The 22,569-nt window shown below is 43.8% G+C and overlaps 1 protein-coding gene across 4 annotated transcripts in view; it reads left to right on the top strand.

The window, feature by feature from the left end:
• The window catches only part of LOC133355514 (monocarboxylate transporter 2-like), a 74,263-nt gene that overhangs the window by 38,820 nt on the left and 12,874 nt on the right, over nt 1-22,569 (top strand). For 3 of the 4 annotated variants that reach the window (XM_061572842.1, XM_061572841.1, XM_061572839.1), the window contains exons 2-3: nt 10,517-10,890; nt 16,734-16,877. In XM_061572842.1, coding sequence (XP_061428826.1) covers nt 10,695-10,890; nt 16,734-16,877 — 340 coding nt within the window. In that variant the 5' untranslated portion in view covers nt 10,517-10,694. Of the gene's footprint in view, nt 1-10,011; nt 10,123-10,516; nt 10,891-16,733; nt 16,878-22,569 lie in introns of those variants that run through there. The other variant, XM_061572840.1, reaches the window with a different exon arrangement.

Below are 22,569 nucleotides of genomic sequence, written 5' to 3'. Positions count from 1 at the left end.
CGGTTCCAGTGATTCTGCACTTGCTCTATTACTATAGTACTATACCGCCTTCAACTTTTATGAACGACTGGGTGTTCAAGGTGAGCGATGTGTCGCGTTATCTGGCCGTATAGCAAATAAAAAAAAATACAATTACGTTACTGTGCAAGTTAAAAATGTTTGTTGTAATATTGTGTTATTCAACGGTTGTACTTAACTTGACTCCTATGTTTGTCGTGGTCAAATCTTGTAATCAAAATTTAGTCTACTTCCTGTTGCCCAATCAATTCCACATTTTGCGCACACGTACTCAGATCTGGTGACAATGCATGCCTATATAAAATTAATTAATCAATTAATTGGCTCTTTTAAACCAATTCACATTTTGTATGGACGGCTTATTAATTAAATATTTATTTGGGCAGGTCAAAAACGCCGCCGTCCCTATACTCTGCGGGGGCCACGCGTCTCTTGTCACCAAGATGTCAGCAACTTCCCTTTGTCCAATGGAGTGATCTACTCTTTAGTGCACTTTAAAATAAAACCGTTGTTTAAAAAAAAAAACTTTTTTAAAGGAGTTTATTTTTATTTAGGGCCCCTTTATAACATATGCTACAAGCCCCGCACCAGCTTCATCCGGCACTCGTGCCAGGCACTGTGACTCTAGCCTGTCACAGTATATAATATCTATACAACATACACTGCACGAGCTTGCGCAGTGCTTTACAAACATAGGTGTGTGTGTGTGTTGGTGTGACCGAGGTGTCACAACGTTCTTCACGGCTCCCGTTTCCCAAACCACTGCTTTCGCATCATCACACGCGAGCTGTTTGTGACCAAGTTAAAAGGGCCTGGCTGATCAGAGAGTGAAGATCCTTTAAAGTCTGGATGGGCGGTTTCAGTATTTGCCTGTGTGTACACAAACACAGTTTGCTGGAAAGCATTGAACCCACGGATGTGGGCCCCCCCCCTCTCACTGCCCGCTAATAATTGTCGCGGCTAACTTCGGCTAACTTTGGCTCTTCGTGTGAAGACGCTGACTTTATGGAAATTGTTAGACTACGGTAACACTGGTCTACAAAAAAAAACATTTTTTTTCTGGCCTGGACTTTTGCAGCTGTTTTAGACTAACTTCAGGGTGCCGATTCCAAATCTGATCTCAGATTTGTTTTTATCACATCTCATTTTTATGCTATCGGCATACCCCATTTTCATTGATTTTACCCGAAATTAACTCTGTCACTTATGATTGCGAGTTGTTGCGAGTCAGTGACTGCTTTAGTGTTAAAATATGGTGCTGTATTTTTAGGATAGTGTGTTTATAATATAATTTTATGTAGATATCCACATTTATTTAATATTTTTCTTCTGCCGTTTTTATTGAAAATGCAATATTTGATATCTCAAAAACCTGATGCGATAGACAAAGACTGATGGCAGATTTGGAATCAGCACCCCAAAATTACTTTAAACCCTTTGGAATACCTTATGCCAGAAAAAAGTGTGTTGACCAGTGTAATTATGCTCATAACGTGATTTCTACATTGTACAGTGTGTGGGACTGGGGAGTAGTGACACTCGAGAATTGAACTGAAAAACGAACGCAGTGAAACGGGGGAGATCCTGGAAAGGTAACAGAGATGGATGGGATCAGCGGTAAGGGTCAGTGAGAGGGCACGTGCGTGGTGGCATAGTTGGTTAGGGTTGGGGCCGTGGTATTTGGTGAACGAGTGGACTTCATCTGCATACCGATTGCATCTCCTCCCCGCTGCAGCTGTGATGGCCGCGTTCAGGTGTTGGCCACTCTTATTTTTGTATATATCTGATTTACAACACCACTGTAATCCAGACCTTTGGGTGCAAAGGATTAGATGGGTTGTACAGATTTTTCTTTTGGGAAATTGCCAAACCCACAGCCCTTAAGGTGATCACGAAATGGCAGTACAGCAAGTACGGGTCATAAAGACCCCTTCTGTGTGAGGCCTTTAATTGCTGTTCCCTGCCATGAATAGATGTTCTCATTGCTCTGGTTTGCCCCACACCCAAAATGGGCATGCTGCACCCTTCCCAGAATGCGGTTTTCAAGCTGATTGAGCCTTTCCTTTATACATCGGTATAAATAAACGGCACCACTGAACAGTATTTAGCATGTGACCCTTTTTGAGAAATTCGAGGAAAACCTCTATCAATGCAGCACTCTCTTAACCTCTTTTGCTTGGGGCTGAAACAAATAATGACACTTTAATCATATCATATAATGGAACACTCTTAATTCATGAATGTTGTTGACCAATATCGTAACATTAATATTTTGTAATGGACTAGCCAACTCTGGGGGCTTAATCGGCAAATGAAGTCCTGTTCTACCGAAAAAGTGTGCAATCCAACGGGTTTTTAGTGTAAAACCATCAATTTCTGGTCTTCACGATATGTGATGTGAAACTCTTCTGCCCGTACGGGGTTCCAAAACATAAAGAAAGTGTCATATGTCTTGTCTAAAATAAGATCCAAAGTGTGTCTTATAGCGCTAGCAAGTACGCAACAATGTTCAAGAACATGTATGGTCCTGAGCCCGTTGGCGGGGAACGTTCATATTGTTGCGTTAGGAAGCGGTCACTCCAAGCGGCAACCACGAATGGCTTCTCACAAAGTGGTATATTCATTTCGATTTAAAGCATTGTCAAGGCGCTCTCCCCCCCTCCAAACCAGCTTAAATAGACGCTCCAAACCTGGGGTGTGTCATTCAGACTCTGTCTTCTCGACAGACCTTTTCTTCACCTGAGGACGGCTGCTTGCGTTGTGGCCGAAACGTCGTGAGAATTATTTTATTATGTTTTATTTTTATTATTTTATTATTTCCATTCTACATGACTTTACCGAAAGAACCAAGAAGATGGTATATTCATTTTTTTCCACCCAGGAACAATGAAGGGCTGAGTTGACTCCTCCAACCAGCATTTGAACTCAACACCTCCTGATTGTTGCTTGTGCTCTCGAAGAATAGCACCATCCCTGGCTGATGATACAAAGAGAATGCAAACTCGTGTAAGTAACTCCTGGGCTTTTATTTTTTTATTTAAAGCTTTCATGACTGCAGGGATTCATATGCTTGGTTCTTTCGGTAAGGTCACGTCGAAGGGAATCAATAAAATAAATATATATATAACAATACAATTCTCACGACGTTTTGACTGCAACACACTTGATGATGGTTGCTTGTGTTGCAGTCGAAATGTCGTGAGATTTTTATTGTTTTATATTTTTTTATTTTATTGTTTCCCTTCTACGTGACTTTACCGAAAGAACCAAGACTATGAATCCTGGGCTTTTGTCGACGGGGACCAGCCGGTGCAACGCGGTGAACGAAACGAACGGAGTTCGACGTACATATACGTACGTACGACATAATCCATTGTGTCGTCGTCGTTGATCAGAGAGGGTGTGATGGCATTTTGTTGCGCGCGAAGGTACCACGGTTGGGTAGACGCTCGACGCTCGGCTGTTGGCGCTTCAGAGACAACGTGTTCACGCGTGCAATTGCGCCGGGCGACGTTGGGCATGCAGCGTCCAAGCCCCCACTGGGCTTTGTTTTGTTTTGGCGCCTGCGGTCACGGAGTGCGTGGGGGAAGGCCGATTTGTCACCCGATTGCTGCCGAGTCACTTGTTTGTGCAATTGCAGCAGAGATCTATCAATGAGCATTTGGCGGTGTTGAAACTGTGATTCGTGCCAAACTGCATTTCAACAGGGTGCCTACCAGATGGGGTTCCCCAACAGCTCCGCAGTGCCTTCAGCAAAACATGATCTGGTGCCCATCTGCTCAGAGCCATACACCCTTTTCGTGTGTACGTTGAACTTCTTTCGCACCGTACGTAGCCGGCCTTGCTAATCGGAGGTGCGGTGGGAAGGGCAGAAAACTAAACAGAAAAGGCAGTTCGAAAGAAATGAGTTTTCACAGGAGAACGGCAAACATTCCTGCAATGCATTGTCCACGTGTGGTGAGGCCTGGTCTCTCCATCTCACTCCAGAACCAAAGCGTATTGGCCACGGGATGCCCTTTATATCAGCATTCGCCTCCGACTCGACTCTGCACCGTCCTTCGGGGTGCGCGCGCGCACAAGTTTACAAGAAACGCTGTGGCCTACTGGAGAAAGGAGTGACTTTTTTTTTCTTTCTCCAAGACAATGCTCAAGCACATCCAGCTAAATGAAATGCTGTGGGCCTGGGAGGTTGTGCACATTGCCCGTACAGCCCACGCTTGGCCTCTGGTGATTTCCATCTGTTTGGCCCCATCCGAAGGAGCGCTTTGGTCGCGCAACGATTCCAAACAGATGGCGACGAGAAAATGGCTCGTTTCGTGAAACGGTTCGAGCAAGGGAGGGGGTCGCTTCCTTCCGTGCTGCGCTGAGCACCCGGGCGCTTGTGCACGGCTGGAGAGATGTGCCGTGCCATGGATGGAGGTTGCGTTGAGGAATAGGCAAGGTGTCGTGGTCCCGGGATCAAATTCCCTGAGCAAAAAGTCTGGCAATTACTTAATTCTATCCTTACCCCGCAGCCTTGGTTAGCACAATTGGCTACGTAGGGTGCGAAAGAAGTTCAACATACATACACACATACAAGTGATGAGGAATATTATACTGGGTCTCTGTAAAGGTGTTGCCCGTTATTAAATCATTATAGTTGGGAAGCAGTTTAAACTGTGTGGTGGAATAATTTGAGTTTTGTGAAGAAAGTTCAAGTGTTCGTCTTACATTAAAATAGTGGTATTCAACAGCACTAAACAGCAGTATATTCCAATCAATTTCTCCAGAGATGTTGGCAAATACTGCAAGATGACTTTCAGATCTCGATAATAAAGATGTCACCATCGCCGTTGCTGACATGTGGGGGTTTGGAGGGAAGAAACTCGTATTATGAAACCTTAATGCTACCACACACGTGTGTGTGTATATCATTGTCAACCTAACTAAAACGAGTGGGGGCCGGCTGTGTAGCGATTAGCGCAGTGCACTACAAACCTGGCCACCAAAGTTGAATTCCCGCTCATGACCAGCACCAGTGACGATTATCTGAACCGGTGCTGGGCCTCTCCTAGGTCGAGTCAGCCTTAAATTAGTACCCAATGCGATATGTGAACATCGCCACTAGGGAGACAAAGGCAGCTAGGTTTGGTGCTGGCCACCCACCCCCTCGCGTGCCGTGCCGGCCTTCATAGGTGCTCGCTAACAGCACTTGCCCCAACAGTCTGTTCAGGCTATACGGGGGATCGTTGTCTTTTTACATCATTGTGAAACTAACTAAAACTTATATAATTACAATGTTTTAATAATGGAAGATATGCTCATGGATACTCTGCACAAGGGGGTGACAATTTCCTATATTTTTTGGGCATTTTTATGATTTGCATTATTTCATAATTTAACGTGTCCATTCGCTATCAAAGGTGGCATCCCGAATGATGAATCACGTCACCTTTGGTAAGAAAAGCGTGGGCGTTTTTCCTGCCATGTCAAACTTTTGGGTCAATCCAAACCAAACCATCTAAAATGTCATCTCTAGATCTGATTTTTTTAACAAAAAAATAGATCCATCTGAAAGCTGGTAACACATCATTCTGTGTATGCAATATTCATACATATAAAACACAAGACGGTAAATACATTTACCCCTGACCCACAATAATTAGGCCACTCCTGTTCATAATAAAGGTTTTTGGGTTAGATCACGTTATGTATAAATGTGTCGTAACCCTCCACCACCCGACACGGCCAAACAGTAAAAAAATGCATCACGTTTACAAAGGACAAAATAATTCACTTCTTTAGCCCACCGCTGTGTTGAAGAGTGAATCAACATCATTTAAAATTCGAGTACGACGTTTCGCTGGTAATTACATCCAGCTTCATCGGGCGATTTGCCAGAATGGTGAGGCTCTTCTCTTGCTCCCGGACTTAAATAGAGGCCACTCCTGGGCTGATTCACTACGACACACCTCTCAGGCGGTGTGACTTTGTGAACACTCCGTTGTGATGAGTTGGCTACGGCAGTGGATATTGATGGTCTGCCTACGCGTCTGGGGGGGTTTCTCTCTCTCGCTAAAATAAAATACTTTTGTGAAAAAGTATTCAATTAACCATCAGATCAATTTCACCAGAGAATGTACGGTTTGGAAACAACTCTGCACTTGCAGCATAACCATTCAGTTAATACCTCGGTGGGCTTTGCCTGGCAGGATGGGGATGGTTTAGTTTTATGTGTGTTTTTTGGTGATGTGTTTACCATTCTTGTTCTTTGCGTGACTATCGTGCGTTTGTATTGATCATTGTTGTAACCTTCTTACTCGCCCCTACTGGACATCTGCGAGAAAGAGCTTTATTGATAATTGATTGATTCCTCCAGTGTCAATAAATATGATCATTCTGATGATAGCATCCAGCCATACATAATTTATTTCTGTATATGTATTTCTCGTGCAATTAAAACGGGAAGATAATATAATGACATCCTTTGGTTGTTTTACCTACCCTGTAACTTCGTGAATGCTCAATGGGTGTTAATTGTGTGAAAAGCAACATAGATTGTGGTGGTAGTAAGTGTCTGTTAATGAAAATGTATGCAGTTATCACTGCAAGTGTTGATCCATTTATGATTTGCAGAAAGAGTCCCTTTAAAAGAATGCCAACGGCATAGCGCCACAATTATTAACACAGTGGGGTTTCTGCTAAAAATATAGGCCTACTTCGTTTGAGTATTAAGATGCTCATTTAAAGCCATCCTTACGTTAACCCAGTTTCTGCAAGCCATAAAAAAAACGTGATGGGACAATTGAGAATATTGGAGACTGGTGTTTGTATTCGGTGAGAAATTGCGCCGAAAGACCGTACGAACATTGATCATTTTTTGTCACCTTTGTAATTTGTACGTTCAACACCGTCAGTTAAATTGGCAAGTCTCTAAATCTGCTTGCTCCAAGAGTAACCCATTTCATGAGTTCCATTGATGTTGGCGTAACGTTACAGTTTGAACACTGCTACCTCTGTCGCATATACACCTCATCTCAATTGTATGGGTACAATTTCACGTACAGCCCTTGGTCAATCCACCGAGAGTAGAAGGCCTCCCACTGCTGTGTTGGCCACGGGAGTTGTTTGACCATACTTCACCACGCAGGTCGCTGCGGATTGGTGAAGGCGGTGCCCAGGATCATCTCGGATATCACTCAACACTGACGTTAACTGTGACCGGGAATGAAACTCAGGTCACTCAGATCACAGGCTTCCATCGTGCAGTGATATAACCAGCGTGTGATCACCACACCCACCGTGTCACATCTTCAATATAAAATAATGTACCCACAAAGGAAGTTACACGTTCAAGTTATGGTGTCTACTTTTCATTATCAAACTGAAACTCATCGCAGCAGGAGGTTCTGTCTTTCGTAGGAGCAGGGTGTTGTAATGCAACACGTGTGCGTATGGGTAGAGGTGGTGTATGGGAATTGATTTGGTGGTGTAGCCTATCTTAAAATAACAAAGCAATGAAATCAGGCCTAGCTTCTGTAACGTTGGTCCAACGTGCTATTTGTTTCCTCTCAAGAATGTTAGCCCCAATAACGTTCGCTTCCGAATTCGCCACATTATTAGACACCGTCACAGGGTGCGTGACATCACACGTGATGACATCATAGGAAAAGCGAGGCGATGTCACCACCGCCTTGGCCAAAAGAACGCTTGTTCGTTTAGCGCTCGTTTATTTTCTATTCCAATTTCTATTTTGCCGACCACTTTGATCAATTAGTCCGGTTTTGACTAAGGCCACTTATTGAAAGCAAGGCAACTTTGTTCTTAAATTTCGTTCACTTTGGATGACCCTCCAAAGAGTTAGCCGTGACCCCGTGTGATAGATGGGAGACAGGTGGCTTGAACTAAACGCGTCGGTGTTTTCGAACTCGCGTGGAAAGTGTAAAAAAAAAAGGTTAAAAAAACATTTCCCATTAACACTTCCATATACAGTGAACACCGAATTCACAGTAGTCTAATGTTTCAGGTCATGGCTTACCTCCAGAGCAGAGAAAGTGTGCAATGTGCAGTCTCCAACTCCTATCTACTCTCCCTCTCTGGCCTTTCCATGTTTGTGCTAATAAGAAGTGCCATTGCTTCAAACATTGCCTATTATATATTTTTCCTCTTAAGGCCACAGTGTTATTTACCAATGCGTTGAGTTTTATTATGATTAGGTGTATTATGTCAATGTCACCGACCTGTGCACGTATGTATGCAGCTTAACGCTTGTTTAATATCGTTCCCACGGCACGATTTAAGGGGACTGCCATCACACACTACCCATTTGCATGGGAATTCAAGAGGCAGGGGAGCAATTTTATACCATACCTCACTTTTAATAGCCTTAATAAATAAATACACAGCATTACTTTGATATCCGCACCATTTGTATAAGACAAGGTTAGGTAACACGAAAGCATGATGGTTTTGCTTTGTAAGCTTTCAGGAACATTTCCGTCTTGAATCGACTGCAGCACTGGCTGACGGTGACGAATCACGAATCACAGACAGTGACCTGGCAATGAGCTCTCAACGTAGCTGGGACGAACAGCGCAACGTGGGTGGGTAGGTGAGTGGGCTGGCGAGTGGGTGAGGTGAGTGGGCTGGCGAGTGGGTGAGGTGGGTGGGTTGATCACGGTGGCATACACAACGGGCTATTTTACTATTTTATTTTACCAGGTAAGGCCCACTGAGCTGTATTGCTCTTTTTCAGAAGCTACCTGGCCACAAACGATAGCTCAACGAAGTGGCTTATCGCGTGGAAATGTATAGCAGCCAAATACTGTAAACGCACGTTTCTAAATGTCGGGTGAAAAACCGGAGGACCCGGAGAGAAATCCACGCCACCATGGGGAAAGAGACACGCAGACTCCAAATATACAGGTGTGTTGGGATCGAACCCACGACCTCCTGCATACCGGGCGAGGTACTTAACATCTCGCCACCGTGAAGGGGACAGAGGTGAACAAGCACTCGCACGAGTGCCCTTCACTTGGCTACTTGACATGGGCCCTCAAATGGACCCTCACAGTTGCACGTCTCCTTCAACTTGAAACACAAAACAAACTTGTTTCTACACACCTGCTTATAACACGCACGTCGTCGCATATTTTGTTAAAGAGAAGAAGATTGCAACGCATTGCATCAACGTGTGTCAAGGCACGCGCCTTCCCATAATCAACTGGGTGCTATTTAAAATGATGCAAGCCTCGGTAATAGTACGTGTGTGCGGCTTGTCTGACTGTTCCGGTTTGTGTGGTTTCGTGATTAGTGTGATACCCAGTGCACAACATTATGCTCGTTATTTTAATGACTTCAAAATACAAAGGAAGCTGGTTTTTTTTGGAGGGGTTTCAAGAACAGATTAATTATACTGTTTGTTGAATTCACGTTCCAGACTAGCCGTAGAACATTAAATCTGTACCATGGACACATTGTAAGTCTTAATTTTTCCGCTACAGTTCAAAAATAATCAGAGGAGGTGGATAGGAAGCTTTTGAGGGCGAGTTCCATTAGCTGCCACCTCTGAGACTTGGGATTCAGGTATCGTCCACCAGTGATGAAGCTCGGTTCTCAAGCGTAGTGCATTTATTGCCTAAGCGTGGTCACCAATGACAGCACAAAAATCAATCGTAGAAAAATGCATTCGTACGTACATTCGTTTTTAAATCCTTTATATTAAGTTCACGTGCTTGCTTGCTTGCGCGCTTACGACAGTGCAAATCTTTCGGTCGTTTTTTAACCCACTTCCCGTGATCAAATCGAGCTGACATTTTGCACACAGACTCGTTGTGCGTGACAATTAATGTTCGTGGAAATTTTTTTCCAAAATTTTACACTTTTTAGGAATTTTTTTTTTATATTTAATTACCAATTGCTTAATGGTGGCAGGCAATTATCTGACCCATAGGTGGCAGCCATCTCAAGCCAGAGGACGAGAGGACTGTAGCCGCCACGCATATAAAGGATTTATAGTGAAAAACTTTGTTTTTACGGGTAAAATTTTTTTTTCTACTCAAACACTCCAGAGGGACTTTCTCGGGCTTCCCTTCAATTGAGGCAGTGCTGCCAGCAGCGGCATGGGTAAGCAATTGCAGGGCTGCACCTTTACCTATAGAAAGCAACTTGAACATTTTGTGCAAAACAAATTCCTTCACGTATCTGTCTCTCCCACAAATGTTGTTGGGAAAGGATTAAAGTTGTGGCATTAGAATGTAGGTCACAATGGTGCCAACATTTCCATGCAGTCAGCTGTGCAAATATTAGCCGAGCAAGCCTTAGGTCCGGCTTCTTTGGAGCATTTCAGAGTGGGCATATGAAAGACCTCTAATGGGCTGTACAAATATAACCAAAATAATCTAAAACTGCAGGTATTCCAAAAACCAGCAAAATATATTTCACATTTTTCGTGCATTCGTCTCGTTATTATTACTATTGTTATTCGTAATATTTTTGGTTTGCTTTTCCTTTTCATCAGATTGCTGCCGCTAACCCGCGGTTGGGCTGAAGACCGGCTACGCTTGCCCGGGACACAACGAAAACCGGCGAGAAAGAAGGAATTCCTGTCTCCGCTACTTTTTTTTTCTTCAAGTGGAGTTCGTTTCAACTTGAGAAGTTCAAAAATTTGAATAAAAATACCTCCGCCAGTGAGTGCCATGGAGGAATACACGCCCCCTGATGGTGGCTGGGGTTGGGCCGTAGTCGTCGGGGCCTTCATCTCCATCGGCTTCTCCTACGCCTTCCCCAAAGCCATCACCGTGTTCTTCAAGGACATCCAGGAGATCTTCCACACTACCTACAGCGAGATCGCGTGGATCTCCTCCATTATGCTGGCCGTCATGTACGCTGGAGGTGCGTGCGCTCTCATGCAATTTAGAATTTCTTTTATGTATTCAAACAGTTTGAAACTACTTGCTTTTATGTTACCAGGTAAGGCCCACTGAGCTATTTAGCTCTATTTTTTCAGACGTGACCTGGCCACAAATGATAGCCCAACGAAGTGGCTTATCACGTGGATATTTATAAGCAGCCAAATACTCGAAATGCACATTGATTATAAATGTGGAGGGTAAAACCAGAAGGCCTGGAGAAAAATCCACATGACCACCGGTGGAGAGAAACGCAAACTCCAAATATACAGGTGTCAGGATTGGGATCGAACCCAGGGCCTCCTGTATACCAGGCAAGGCAGTTGAGGGTGTCAGGGTGGGGGAGGGGCAAGGTGGTTGATGAAAGATGATCGTGAATATAAAATCGTGTTGCTATTGGGGACTTAGCCATGAAAATCGGGCAAATAACCTCCCTCTTCATGTTTTCCAACGTGGCGTTGAGTCACGGCCTAATCTCGTTCTCTGCGTACGGGGGCTGCGATTCTATTTCAGTTCAGAGCAAACGGAGAACGGCATGGTCATTAACACAGCCATCAGGGTCACCCATAGACCACCTACAAGGGCAATGCATGCGAAGCAGCCTTGTGATGCCTACACTCATGGAAAGTATGCCGGAGTAAGAATGTGCGACAGAGGCCAACTTATTAGTTTGCTGTAAGGCATTTACGAACTTCCCTTTGCATGCGCGAGTCAAAATGAAAGTGAAAGTTAATTCGCTCGTTCTCGCCACAGAGCGCTAACGCAGCAAAGTTACAAACTTAAACGTCTCAGTACAAAAAACAAAGTCCTTTGTGGCCTAAATTCAAGTCCCTGGGTTGTGATGCGAACTGAATGAACTGTGGTCCAAAGCAACCAGTGCGGCATGCGAGCAAGTGGTGGAACAATGTTGAGCAACTTCGAGAAAACTGGAAGGCTTCACAATTAATGCCAGACACCTGTGGGTTTAATTATTTTTAATGCAACCATTTTACGCGCGACAGAGGCAGCCCGTGCTTTGCCTCCACTCGTGCGCAATGCGGCACGATAACGAGAGTGAGGCAAAGCCCGGCCACCACCTGTGGAAATAAAGAGCTTCATAGCTTATCGGATTCCTCCGGTATAAATAAAGATTTTCGTTTCCGAGTAACTCTGAATCAACGCGTGGGACCAATGTGACATGAACCCCTCCCTATCGGGAGGGTTTTTTTTTTTTGTAAGCGATATTTGGACGAATTTTGAGCGAGCGCTCGCTGTCTGAAGGAGCTGACTCTTTGCTGACAGCCGGTCAAAGTTAGGCTGACTATCGTTCACTGCTCCAGATAAAAGGCGTACGTGTTGAAACGTGAGTAAGTAGTTCTCCTGCTCCTCAAGTGAGTGGTCTAGATGGAAGCCAGGAAGACATTGATCTTATCCCATGACATGTTGCTTGCGGGGGTGACTACACATGTGTACAGTTGCTTATACGCATACCTTTCTCTATTAATAATTGTTTAACGGTAAGTGTAGAACAATTTATCAATTAATATAACAGCTGAAGTGATATTCAAATTGTGTAGTTGTGTGTAATGGGTTCACAATGCCTATGCAAGTCACTTACAGATGCTTAACTGCGGAAATATCTTCCATAGCGATTCAATATTTTAGGGAAATATAAATATAAAAATGGCATATCCAGTGACAACACAACACGATGGAATATTACTATACATAGATCCTTGGGATTTCCTGAATGTCGAAAGCAAGCAGTGTGATGCCATCTTTCAAGTATGAACACATTATTTGGTGATGCTGTTGCTGCGTTGCCAGTGGTGCGCAAGGAACAATACCAACTCGACACATTTGTCAATAACAGTGGCGTTTTTAAAGGGAAAATATATAAGTGGCGATGTTTCGGGCAATTTCCCTTCTTCATGGCATACGAATAGAGGGGCCGGAGTGAGACAGAGTGGATCATAAGAGTTTGGGAGATTGTCCAACGCATTATCAGGGTCTTCTGAGGGCAGTGACATAAATCATTCTAACACATCAACTTCGAGACAATGGTTCAAGACCTCTCAACCACTCGCCCCCCCTGGCTTTTACCTATTTACATTAAAGTCAAACATTCAAGCATTTAGCCAATCTGTAGCAGGATTTAGTTCTGTATTTGAAACCCATTACAGGCCTCGGAGCATGAAAAATAAGAATAGCCCTTTATGGCAATAAAACAGGTGTAAAGATGTCCAAACACCAAATAGAAATATTTTGCAAGGAATCAAGCCTGCATTAACCACGGCATTTGTGGTGAACATGCAAACAAACATGCTCTGATTATAATATATGCATTGTCTTTAAAACTCATTGGCCTACACCAGAGACAGCCTTCTTTATAGCCTAAGAGACCTTCCATGATCGGTTTAACACGTAGGCTTTCACGGCCAATATTATGCATAATAAAGTTTTGTTGGGTTAGATGGCATGCATACAAATGTGTTGTTAAACCCGTCACCACCTGACACAGCCAATTAGTAACAATTAGAATACGACGTTTCGCTGGTGATTGCAACCAGCTTCATCAGGCGATTAACCACAATTGTGAAGAAGTCTTCCTTTTTTTGGACTTAAATAGAGTGGAGGTGACGTCATCGCGGTGAGCCTATTTGTTGCGACGATCAGAATGGGGGTTAAATGTTGTGGGTTTACTTTCCAGCACACCTGGCGTGTTTAAGTAGCCAATAATTGGCACTTTTTGTTTACGTGACAAACCTTACTGGTTGGCAGTGTCGGGTGGTGGTGGTGGTGGGTTTAACGACGCATTGTACTTGCGTAATCTAACCCAAAACAAAACAAAAACGTTGTTATGGAGTTTCCATGATGGTGCCAATTGAATGTGACCTGTTGCAATACCCCAGTGGCACCTTGACGTTTTTATTTGAATGACTGCTTCACCAAACAGCTGATCACAAACATCTCTAAAACTTGCGAAGCAAGTCATGAAATGAACAAGAATTAACTTCTAGTGCAAAGTTGCTAAAAAAAATAATTGAATATGGAGCAGGTGCTGAATATCTTTGGCAACGACTCTTAACTCATAATTGTGAGGCTATTTTTAAACCACTCGCAAAAATCCCTCAAGTCGATGGCTTTTGGTGCGAGCTTATTTGTATTCTTTTAAAACGTTTGAACTTTAATTTCGAAAACTTTTTATGGCCGAGCGGACCAATTTTCGTGTCAATGCCGCAATTTACAGCGCGATTTTGTGCGGCGGATTAACGCGCGGAATCCGCATTCCTTTCAAGTTTGAAGTCGTGGAATGGGTTTTCACTCGACGCACACAATTCAAATGTAGAATATGCCGCCTTATTATCCTGACATGGTGAGATAGCTCTGAGCTGTGTGCATCGAGGTTCCGCGGAATACTGAACCCCGTGACATTGTAACAGCTTCCACTGCAAGCCTTCCCTCAACGGTAAGTTAACCTTTCGCGTGTCACGATCAATCTGCAGCAGAGGCATGCCTTTTGACGTGAATATAAATTGCCTTCCTGCGTGGAGGGCCATTGGCTCCAAAAAAATACGTGGCGGTGTAATGTCTTTGTACCAGCGTACGATCTATTGGGGGTTTGCGCACAGAGCACGTATCCGCATATCCGACCGTCACATGTCCGCCCTGCCAAATTAACCCCCCGCGCCCAGTGCATTATTTACGCATGGCGCGACTTGTAATTTTTTTTATTTTCAATGTTCACTAATATGACCTTTACCCTGTACAATAATCGATTCTTAATCTTGTGTACATTTACCTCTAAAGCAGAGTAAATAATTATCCCATTATTAAAACACCTTATTGCCCTTTATTTGTGTTCAGTAACCTATTCGTGTCTGGTGTTACTGTCATTTTCAATCAATGTTCACCTTTTTACAAATCCGCCTATATCTTAGTGCCCAGCGAGTCGGATATGTGATGATTGTACTCTACTATAACACATTCCTGCGGAGGGAGCTGGTTGGAACGTTGGGTTGCTCGGTCAATGCCCAGGGTCAACAAATATGGCCGACTGTGAGGCCGGGTACAAGCCGGCGTGAGTAGGTTAAACGTTGAGTTTTATAAGGGCACCACGGGGTGACCAGCCCCTCCCCACCCTCCCACCCCCTACCCAGCCCCACCCTCCCCACTCAGCCCCTCTCCACCCAGCCCCACCCCCTCCCATTTTTGGATGCACGATGGACAGACGGGCACAATAATCCCCTGTGGGCTGGTGGAACCAGGTGGTTCCTACCAGTATAAAACAGAGGTAGCAGTGGTGCGTTGGTTAGCGCACCGAGCTCTGAATCCGGTAACCCCGAGGTGTTAACTACCTCGCCTGGTATACAGGAGGCCGTGGGTTCGATCCTGACCCTGACGCCTGCTGCTGTATATTTGGAGTTTGCACGTTCTCCTCTGTGGTCGCGTGGATTTTTCTCTGTGTCTTCCGGTTTTTCTTTCCACATTTTGAATCAAACATGCGTTTAGATTATTTGGCTGCTATGAATGCCCACGTGGTAATCCACTTCTTTGAGCTATTATTTGTGGCCAGGTCGCTTCTGAAAAATAGATATATAGCCTTGTGGGCCTTAATTGGTAAAATAGTAAATAGTTGAGTTAGTTTAGTAGTTGAGGTGTAAGTTGCAAAGTATTTTGAATCAAATTCTTCTCATGTGGAATGAGGTAACCACATCTACTCTGTATAATATTGAAACCAAATCGTACTGTCATCCTGTATAATAAGTCTATATATTCTCTACCTATTTTGGCGTTTTATCAATATTCGTTTCATCTGTGTTGATCAGAATACATTCTCAACATTACTACCTGGAACTAACACTCACTCTCCATAGAGAATTGTGTTTTGCACTTCTTGCCAATGAGTTTAATGTGCATTAATTATAAAAATGGTAATTTTAATGAAGTGACACATTTCAACGTTTAATAAACACGCGCCCATTATGTTTACTGATTTGGCCACTTGGATATGCTCACTTCCAGGGTTTGTTTATTCTAACAACGTCTCCGCTAGCGGATAACACGAATGCTTGTCTTGCCAATCGCTTGACTCGCGTTGTGAGGCTGAATGTCAGAGCTTTGGCGCATCAACGTACGCAGATGGCGGTGGAAAATGAAACGCAAAACGAGGAAAACAAAATCGTGCATTCACACCAATTCTGTCTAATGCTTTCCAACAAGCCCTATGTCCTTGGATGCGAGGCAATGTTTTGTTTTACTTTAATGGATGGTTTACTACCTGCGACGACGTGGATCAAAAACGTGGAAACTCGCGGAGAAAATGTCAAGTGCTGCAAATCATCGAGCGTGTGGTCAAAACTGAAACGTGCGCAAAAAAGCACGTGAAGAGATTGCTGCACGCTTGGTACAGCATCGTTGATCCATAAGAGAAGCAAGTGGGCTTGGGCCGGTGGGCAAAACTAATGATGGGGGATGGCAGCCAAGTGACGGAGGTGCCGCCAGACAAGATCCGATCGTGTCCGTCCGCTGCTTGCCGAGCTGCATTGGCTTCCGGTTCCCGAACGAATAGCGTTCGAAGGTCGCACTCGTTACACACAAAGTGCTTGCCACAAATGAACCGCAATGCCTCGCTGATCTCGTCGAGGAGTGTAAGCAATTGCACAAACACCCCGGTTGTCCTCACGGCAGCAGCGGCTTTTGGCTAACCGTCGAACAAAGATGGTCACCGCCATCGCGCGGCGCTTTCAGACGCGCTTCTGCTCCGCAAGGCCACGTTCAGTTTGTGAACCCTTTGGGCAACCTCGGTCGTGCAAATATACAAATATTTTTTTTTTCTCTTTTCAGGCCCCATCAGCAGCATCCTCGTGAATAAATACGGAAGCCGTCCCGTCGTGATTGCGGGCGGAATCCTCGCTGGAACCGGAATGATAGCGGCGTCGTTCTGCAATACCATTTTCCAGCTCTACTTCTGCATTGGTGTCATCGGAGGTATGGTCCGGGACTGATTTTTCCCGTAATTTTTCATGGGCAAGTGCTTGAGTAGTACACACAATTCAGCACGGGTTTAGTTCAGCACGTTTTGCTTTAATCTCATCAAGGGCTCCTCAACCGATAAGTTTTACGTGAATTATCCATAAAATGTGCGATTGATCATTGCGGAGGAGGTTATGTGACCGTCACACTTGGTGCAGTGGTTAGCGCGCCGTGCTACGAACCCAGAAACCCAAATTCGATTCCAGCTCACAGCCAACACCAGTGACGATTATCTGAACCTGGGCTGCCCCAAGGTCGATTCAGCCTTAAACGATGCGCTGTGTAAACATCCGCACCTCCGATTAGCATGGTTGGATATGTGCGGTGCGAAAGAAGTTCAACATTCATTCTAGATTTGAAGCTTTCGTGACTGCAAGGATTCATATTCTTAGGTTTTTTCGGTAAAGTCAAGTAGAATATTCAACATACATGCCTACATAGACCTGTGCTGCAAGGTTTTGTCGTGTGAAGCGGTGATTATGATTTCACACGCCCTTGAGCAGATCTGGGGTAAGACCGTGCAGGTGTGTACATTCCTCATTGTTCATAACGAACCACATCAAGTTCCTCTTTCGTTGGATGCGCCCAGCTCCAGGTTATATTTCGGTAACATTAATGTTTTACATAAAATGTAATTATAGCTGAAGAGCCTTATGACTGATGGGTGGCTTTATTTTTTACACAACGGTTTGCTTTATAAACACTTAGATATTCAAGTAATAATTACGCATATTTTTGCCAATCCATTGCCATGTCTTTTGCTATCTGTAAATGCTGTAACAAAGAATGCATTGCCCAAGACTGGTGGCCAAACCTTAGGGTGTGATCGTGGAGATCGTGAAGGTCTTATAGGTAGTCTGTTTGATGAGGCCACGGTCAGACGAACCCGTTTGTGTTCATTGTGAGGCCCTTATCACAAATCTAATTTTGTATTGACGCTCCTGTGCATATGTAAAAAAAAAAAGTAGATAATAATTGGTTCATAGTTTTCGTATATATTGAATTGTGCGACTGTACTGCGTGCAGTTAAAAGCACTCCAGAATTTAAACGGCTGCCTGGAGGCATGTATGATCGTGGCATTGCTGGAGAAATTAATTGTGAAACATACAGCCAGAGGACTGCTACTAGCAGTTAAAGTAACTGCTGCTGCCAGCAGTTATATTAACTGGAACGCCATTCATTAATCAACATCCAATTTTTTTCTTTTGCCCCCTCCATGTTTGGCTCCGCGTACAGTGCGGAGTTTGTCTCCGAGCTCCGCTTCAGTCGGCGAGAGCCTCGTGCTGAATATCCATCGGCTGAGTTTTTTTAAGGCAGATGTTTAGCGATGTATTAATCAGCCTCAACACGGCCCCCCAGTCACCATGCAGCAAGCCCATTAACCCTTGCAACCATTTGTGGTCTCGTGAACACAGAGGATCAGCGCTCTCGTCGCTTTCTTTGCCATTTTCACATCCCTTCATTCGGATGCGTACGACTTGGCCATTCGACTCCCCGCAATCCCTCAGGCGTGCCCTCGTGCACATTTGCCACATCCTTGATTTATTCTTGTAAACGGAATGGGATTATATTTTTTTGCAAGTGTACGTTAATGGAATCATATTTTCATTCGGCAGAGTGTTATTAGTTTAATTACCTAGAGCAGGTTGCAGCATGCCTAGGGTTTCAGAATTACACTCATTTTATATTGCATGCTGCGTTCATTTTGTTGTTGTTGCCTTGTTACAGTTATTATGTTATTCTTTCTTCATAAATGATCTGACTATAAATTGGACAGCCTTACAATTTTTCAAAGCTTGTTTTTTTTCAAATAATATCCACCTTTTTATTTTTATACGATTTTTCGCATCAATTGTATTATTTCGTGGAAAAAAATACGTAATTTTATCGCTATCATCACTATTATTTACACCTCTTCCAAAACATCTGATCAAGCGTGGCAAAGTAGGCCAACTACCCTCCAAAGGGGCTCTCTAAAGCTCCCTCTAGTGATGCCTGATTACCGTGGAAGAGTAGACCAAATACCCTCTAAATCTCCCTTAGGTGTAGGTCCCTTCAACCAGCAGTGGTGATGAGCGAGCAATTGCAGGGCTGCACCTTTATCTTATTTTCTTCTATTAGTTGTAGTAGCAAAGGTACCGCAGTGTATTTTCACTTTTATACGTTGAAAAAAAAAAGTCACAGGGATGAATGTGTTTCGTACAAATACTGAGAGCTATTTTTTCTTTTCTCTACGTGCTGAATTTTGTTTGTCCTTTAAGATATTCTCACAAATCCATGAGACTGAAAAAAACGGGAAATAGTTTAGACGTGATAGCACTGCCATACCAACGAGTAAATTATTTGTTAAGTTAAATTACACCCACTGAAGAAGTAAAGTCGTCTTCGAGTAAGTTCATTTGAGTTCAAAATTGCGTTTGCTGTGAGATTAGGCCATACAGAATCACTGGCGTAACGCACGTACGTGTGTATCAAATAATATGCCGCTTCTCTCCTCAGTAGATCACCGGGCATTGTGGGTATGCCGACGGGCATCTATTCATATTGCATGTTACAACCTACGTAACCGGCGAGTAATGATGCTCAATATCGTTCAGCGGAACATTGTGTACTCGAGCAATCATTGGCAAAGCCGTAATTCATGGTGATGTTCAGATTTGAGTTTCATGGATTGCAACAAAAAAAAAACACCCCCAGACCTGTACCACGAACCCGTTCCCACGAGGTCAAGCTGGGGGGGGGGGGGCCGTTACATTACCGCCTGCTCTCTGCATTTTCAATTTTCGTTTAAAATGCAAACATGTGATACTCTCCCCCCCCCCCCCCCCCCACCTTAAAATGGATCACCAAACTGTTTGTTTTTACCATTCATTGTTGACCGTAACCCACGTGGATGGGGATGAGGTCATGGTTCTAAGCCACGTGAAAGGGACGGTAAAGCTTGCTTTAGCGAGGTGGATTCCGACAGTCACCCCCCCCGTATTAAATGTGTTCCATTAACGAAAAGGTGTTTGATTACAACTCGGGGTGGGAGTAGGGTGGGTGCGGATCTGTGATTGGCGGCGCGGGGCAGTTTTTTTTTTATCAGACAAGAACCAGCGGCACATTTGCCTGTACTTAAAGGGACATTCAGCTGCGTATTGTAATGCACACTTATCGAGAGGCAATGCAAGATAATTACATTCGAGCTTTGCAACCTTTATCACAGCAGACTCTTTATCTTATAATGAACCACATTCATCGCATTCAACAACAATCTCATGATCAGCAATTTGACACCACGATTTCAAAACATGTTGTATGCGGCTCTCAGATTTGTTTTGTCCACAAATATGTGGAAACTCACAATGCGGCGACATGCGCGTGATCAGTTGCAAGGTTATGTCAGTGGTTGAAATTGGCCATGTGATTTCGTCTAATTCAATGGTGCAGCACAATTTGCTTGTATATAGAGGAGTACCAAGATGCAAGGGGGATTTGCAGAAGCTGTGATGGCAGAGTAGTGAAGCAAGCCATTGCTGAACGGGAGTAAACAATCGAAGAAGCACACGGACACGAAAATACATTCCATGATAAAGGTTTTTTTTCTTTTCGGTTAGATCGAGCAAATATAAATGTGTTAAATCCACCACCACCCAACACACCAGTTGTGAACGTTGTGGGTTTGCTCTTCAACACACCGGTGTGCTGAAGTAGTAACTTAATGAAAAGTTTTATTTACGTGACAGCCCCTAACTAATTTGCTGTGTCGGGTGGTGGCGGTGTTTAACGACACATCTATATTTTGCGTGCTCTAGCTAAAAAAAATATACATCTTTATTACTAATAGTAATGGTCACATGTTAAAAATAAATTTCACGAAAAAGAGGCTTTTTATTCTCTACTTTAACCGATGCTGCTTTGGTGCACTGAACTTGCAATCCATGGAGGCCCACCGGTTCTGTCTCCCTGCACGGCAGTTAAAACAACCGGCAAAGACTTTCGAAATCTCGCCGCCACCGCCACCTCTGTCTCTGCCCACCCGGCAGTATAAAAGCGTGCACCCACAAGTGAGTCGATCTGCGGGGAGGTGGCAGGTTGTGGCGTGGTAAGAGTGTGTGCCCTGGAAAAAAACACCTCGGCACCTGGGGAAACACTCAAAACAGTGCAGTTACAGGCTCTTGACCTACTTGCTGTTCTGCCCAATTCGGGCGTCTAATAACGCTCCACGGTGGGTGCGTCATGCCCGGCACATGTTCTCAAAAATGGCCCACTAAACCCTTGTCTCCAAAGCACAGGATTACAGGCGTGTGTGCCAACACGCTTGGCACATCCACAGAGTAATCGGAGAGAGTCCACGGCCCACATTCCATTGGAGTGGCACTCCAACTCCTTTTTTGGCAAGCCACGGACTTTTCGACCACCCCTCGAAATGATGATAAGGGTCTTTACGACGATAATGGACAATTGGAGGTTGCAGTGATGTTTAAAGTTCCAAGTGACGGCTGCATTTCTTGTTTATCGCTGTTGCTGAACTTTGATTGAGGATGCTCAAAGCGCAGAGATATTGCAGCAATCTATGGGAATGTATTTTCCCTTTGATACGCAGTGCTACGAAGCTGCACTGACTGGGACTTGTAACTTTAAGCATCAACGTCTATGCACTACATATAGTAGATTCATATAAACATGTATGCAATACAGCAGCAACATACACAGGAGCTTGACATGTAGTTGAATGGTATTTACATTCTCTATCAATCTAAATTGGGTTGTGTAAGTATTCTAATGAATCCAGTATATGTAGTTATTGATAAATACGGTAGGCTTTCCCCCCATTCCCACAGTAATTCTACGAATTATAAAAAATTCAGATTTCGGATTTAATTCAAGAATATTTGTTTTACATTGCGGTGAATTGAACCCATTACGGGCGTCAAAATAATCATGGGAGTCCTTGTGGAGAATTTAAATGAGTAAATAAATAGGCAGCAAATAGGTCTCCTAGAAATATTTCCCCCTGTTGGAACAAAAATTTTACTCAGCTCATAAAGCCACACGGCCTTCTGGGAGTGAACAATTTGAACAGAATTGATTCAAGACAGGCAAACACTGGATCGCTTTCAACATACATTGTCTCTGGCCTGGGTTCAGCATATATGGTCTCGTCAGGCCAAGTCTTACTCTGCTGGTGAGACAATGTACGTTGAAACCCGTCCAGAGGTTGCTTGTTTTGGTTCGATGCTTTTGAAAGTATGCATGCACAGAAGGCCGTTAGGTATGGCATCTTGAGATGTCGGTTTATTCCGATTTCATTTGAATCCAAATTGTATTGAGATTAAATTGTCGTATATACACACACACAAGTCAAAAGTTTCTTATTCTTAAACTAATGACAAAATGCATGTTTTGCGAAAAAAATATCACCTAATTTTTGAATCATTGGATCGTTCTATCACCAAATTGTGTGTTAGTCATTTTGCTCGAGATTAAAATACGTCACACCAACACATATCACTACAGAGGCAAACCCCACATCTCATCTTGAGTTTAATTACATAGCATTTTGTGGTTTGACGTTAATAATAATATTAATGATTTATAGACCAGTGGTTAATCTGCTTGCAATGGTTGAGTGTTTCGAACATGATCTCTGCCTTGTGCACC

This window comes from Lethenteron reissneri, chromosome 51, assembly GCF_015708825.2.
Source record: "Lethenteron reissneri isolate LAM-NWPU_2019-01 chromosome 51, ASM1570882v1, whole genome shotgun sequence".
Taxonomy (NCBI): Eukaryota; Metazoa; Chordata; class Hyperoartia; order Petromyzontiformes; family Petromyzontidae; genus Lethenteron; species Lethenteron reissneri.
Note: the sequence above shows the minus strand (reverse complement) of the source record. Positions and strands in the feature narration are given on the sequence as shown.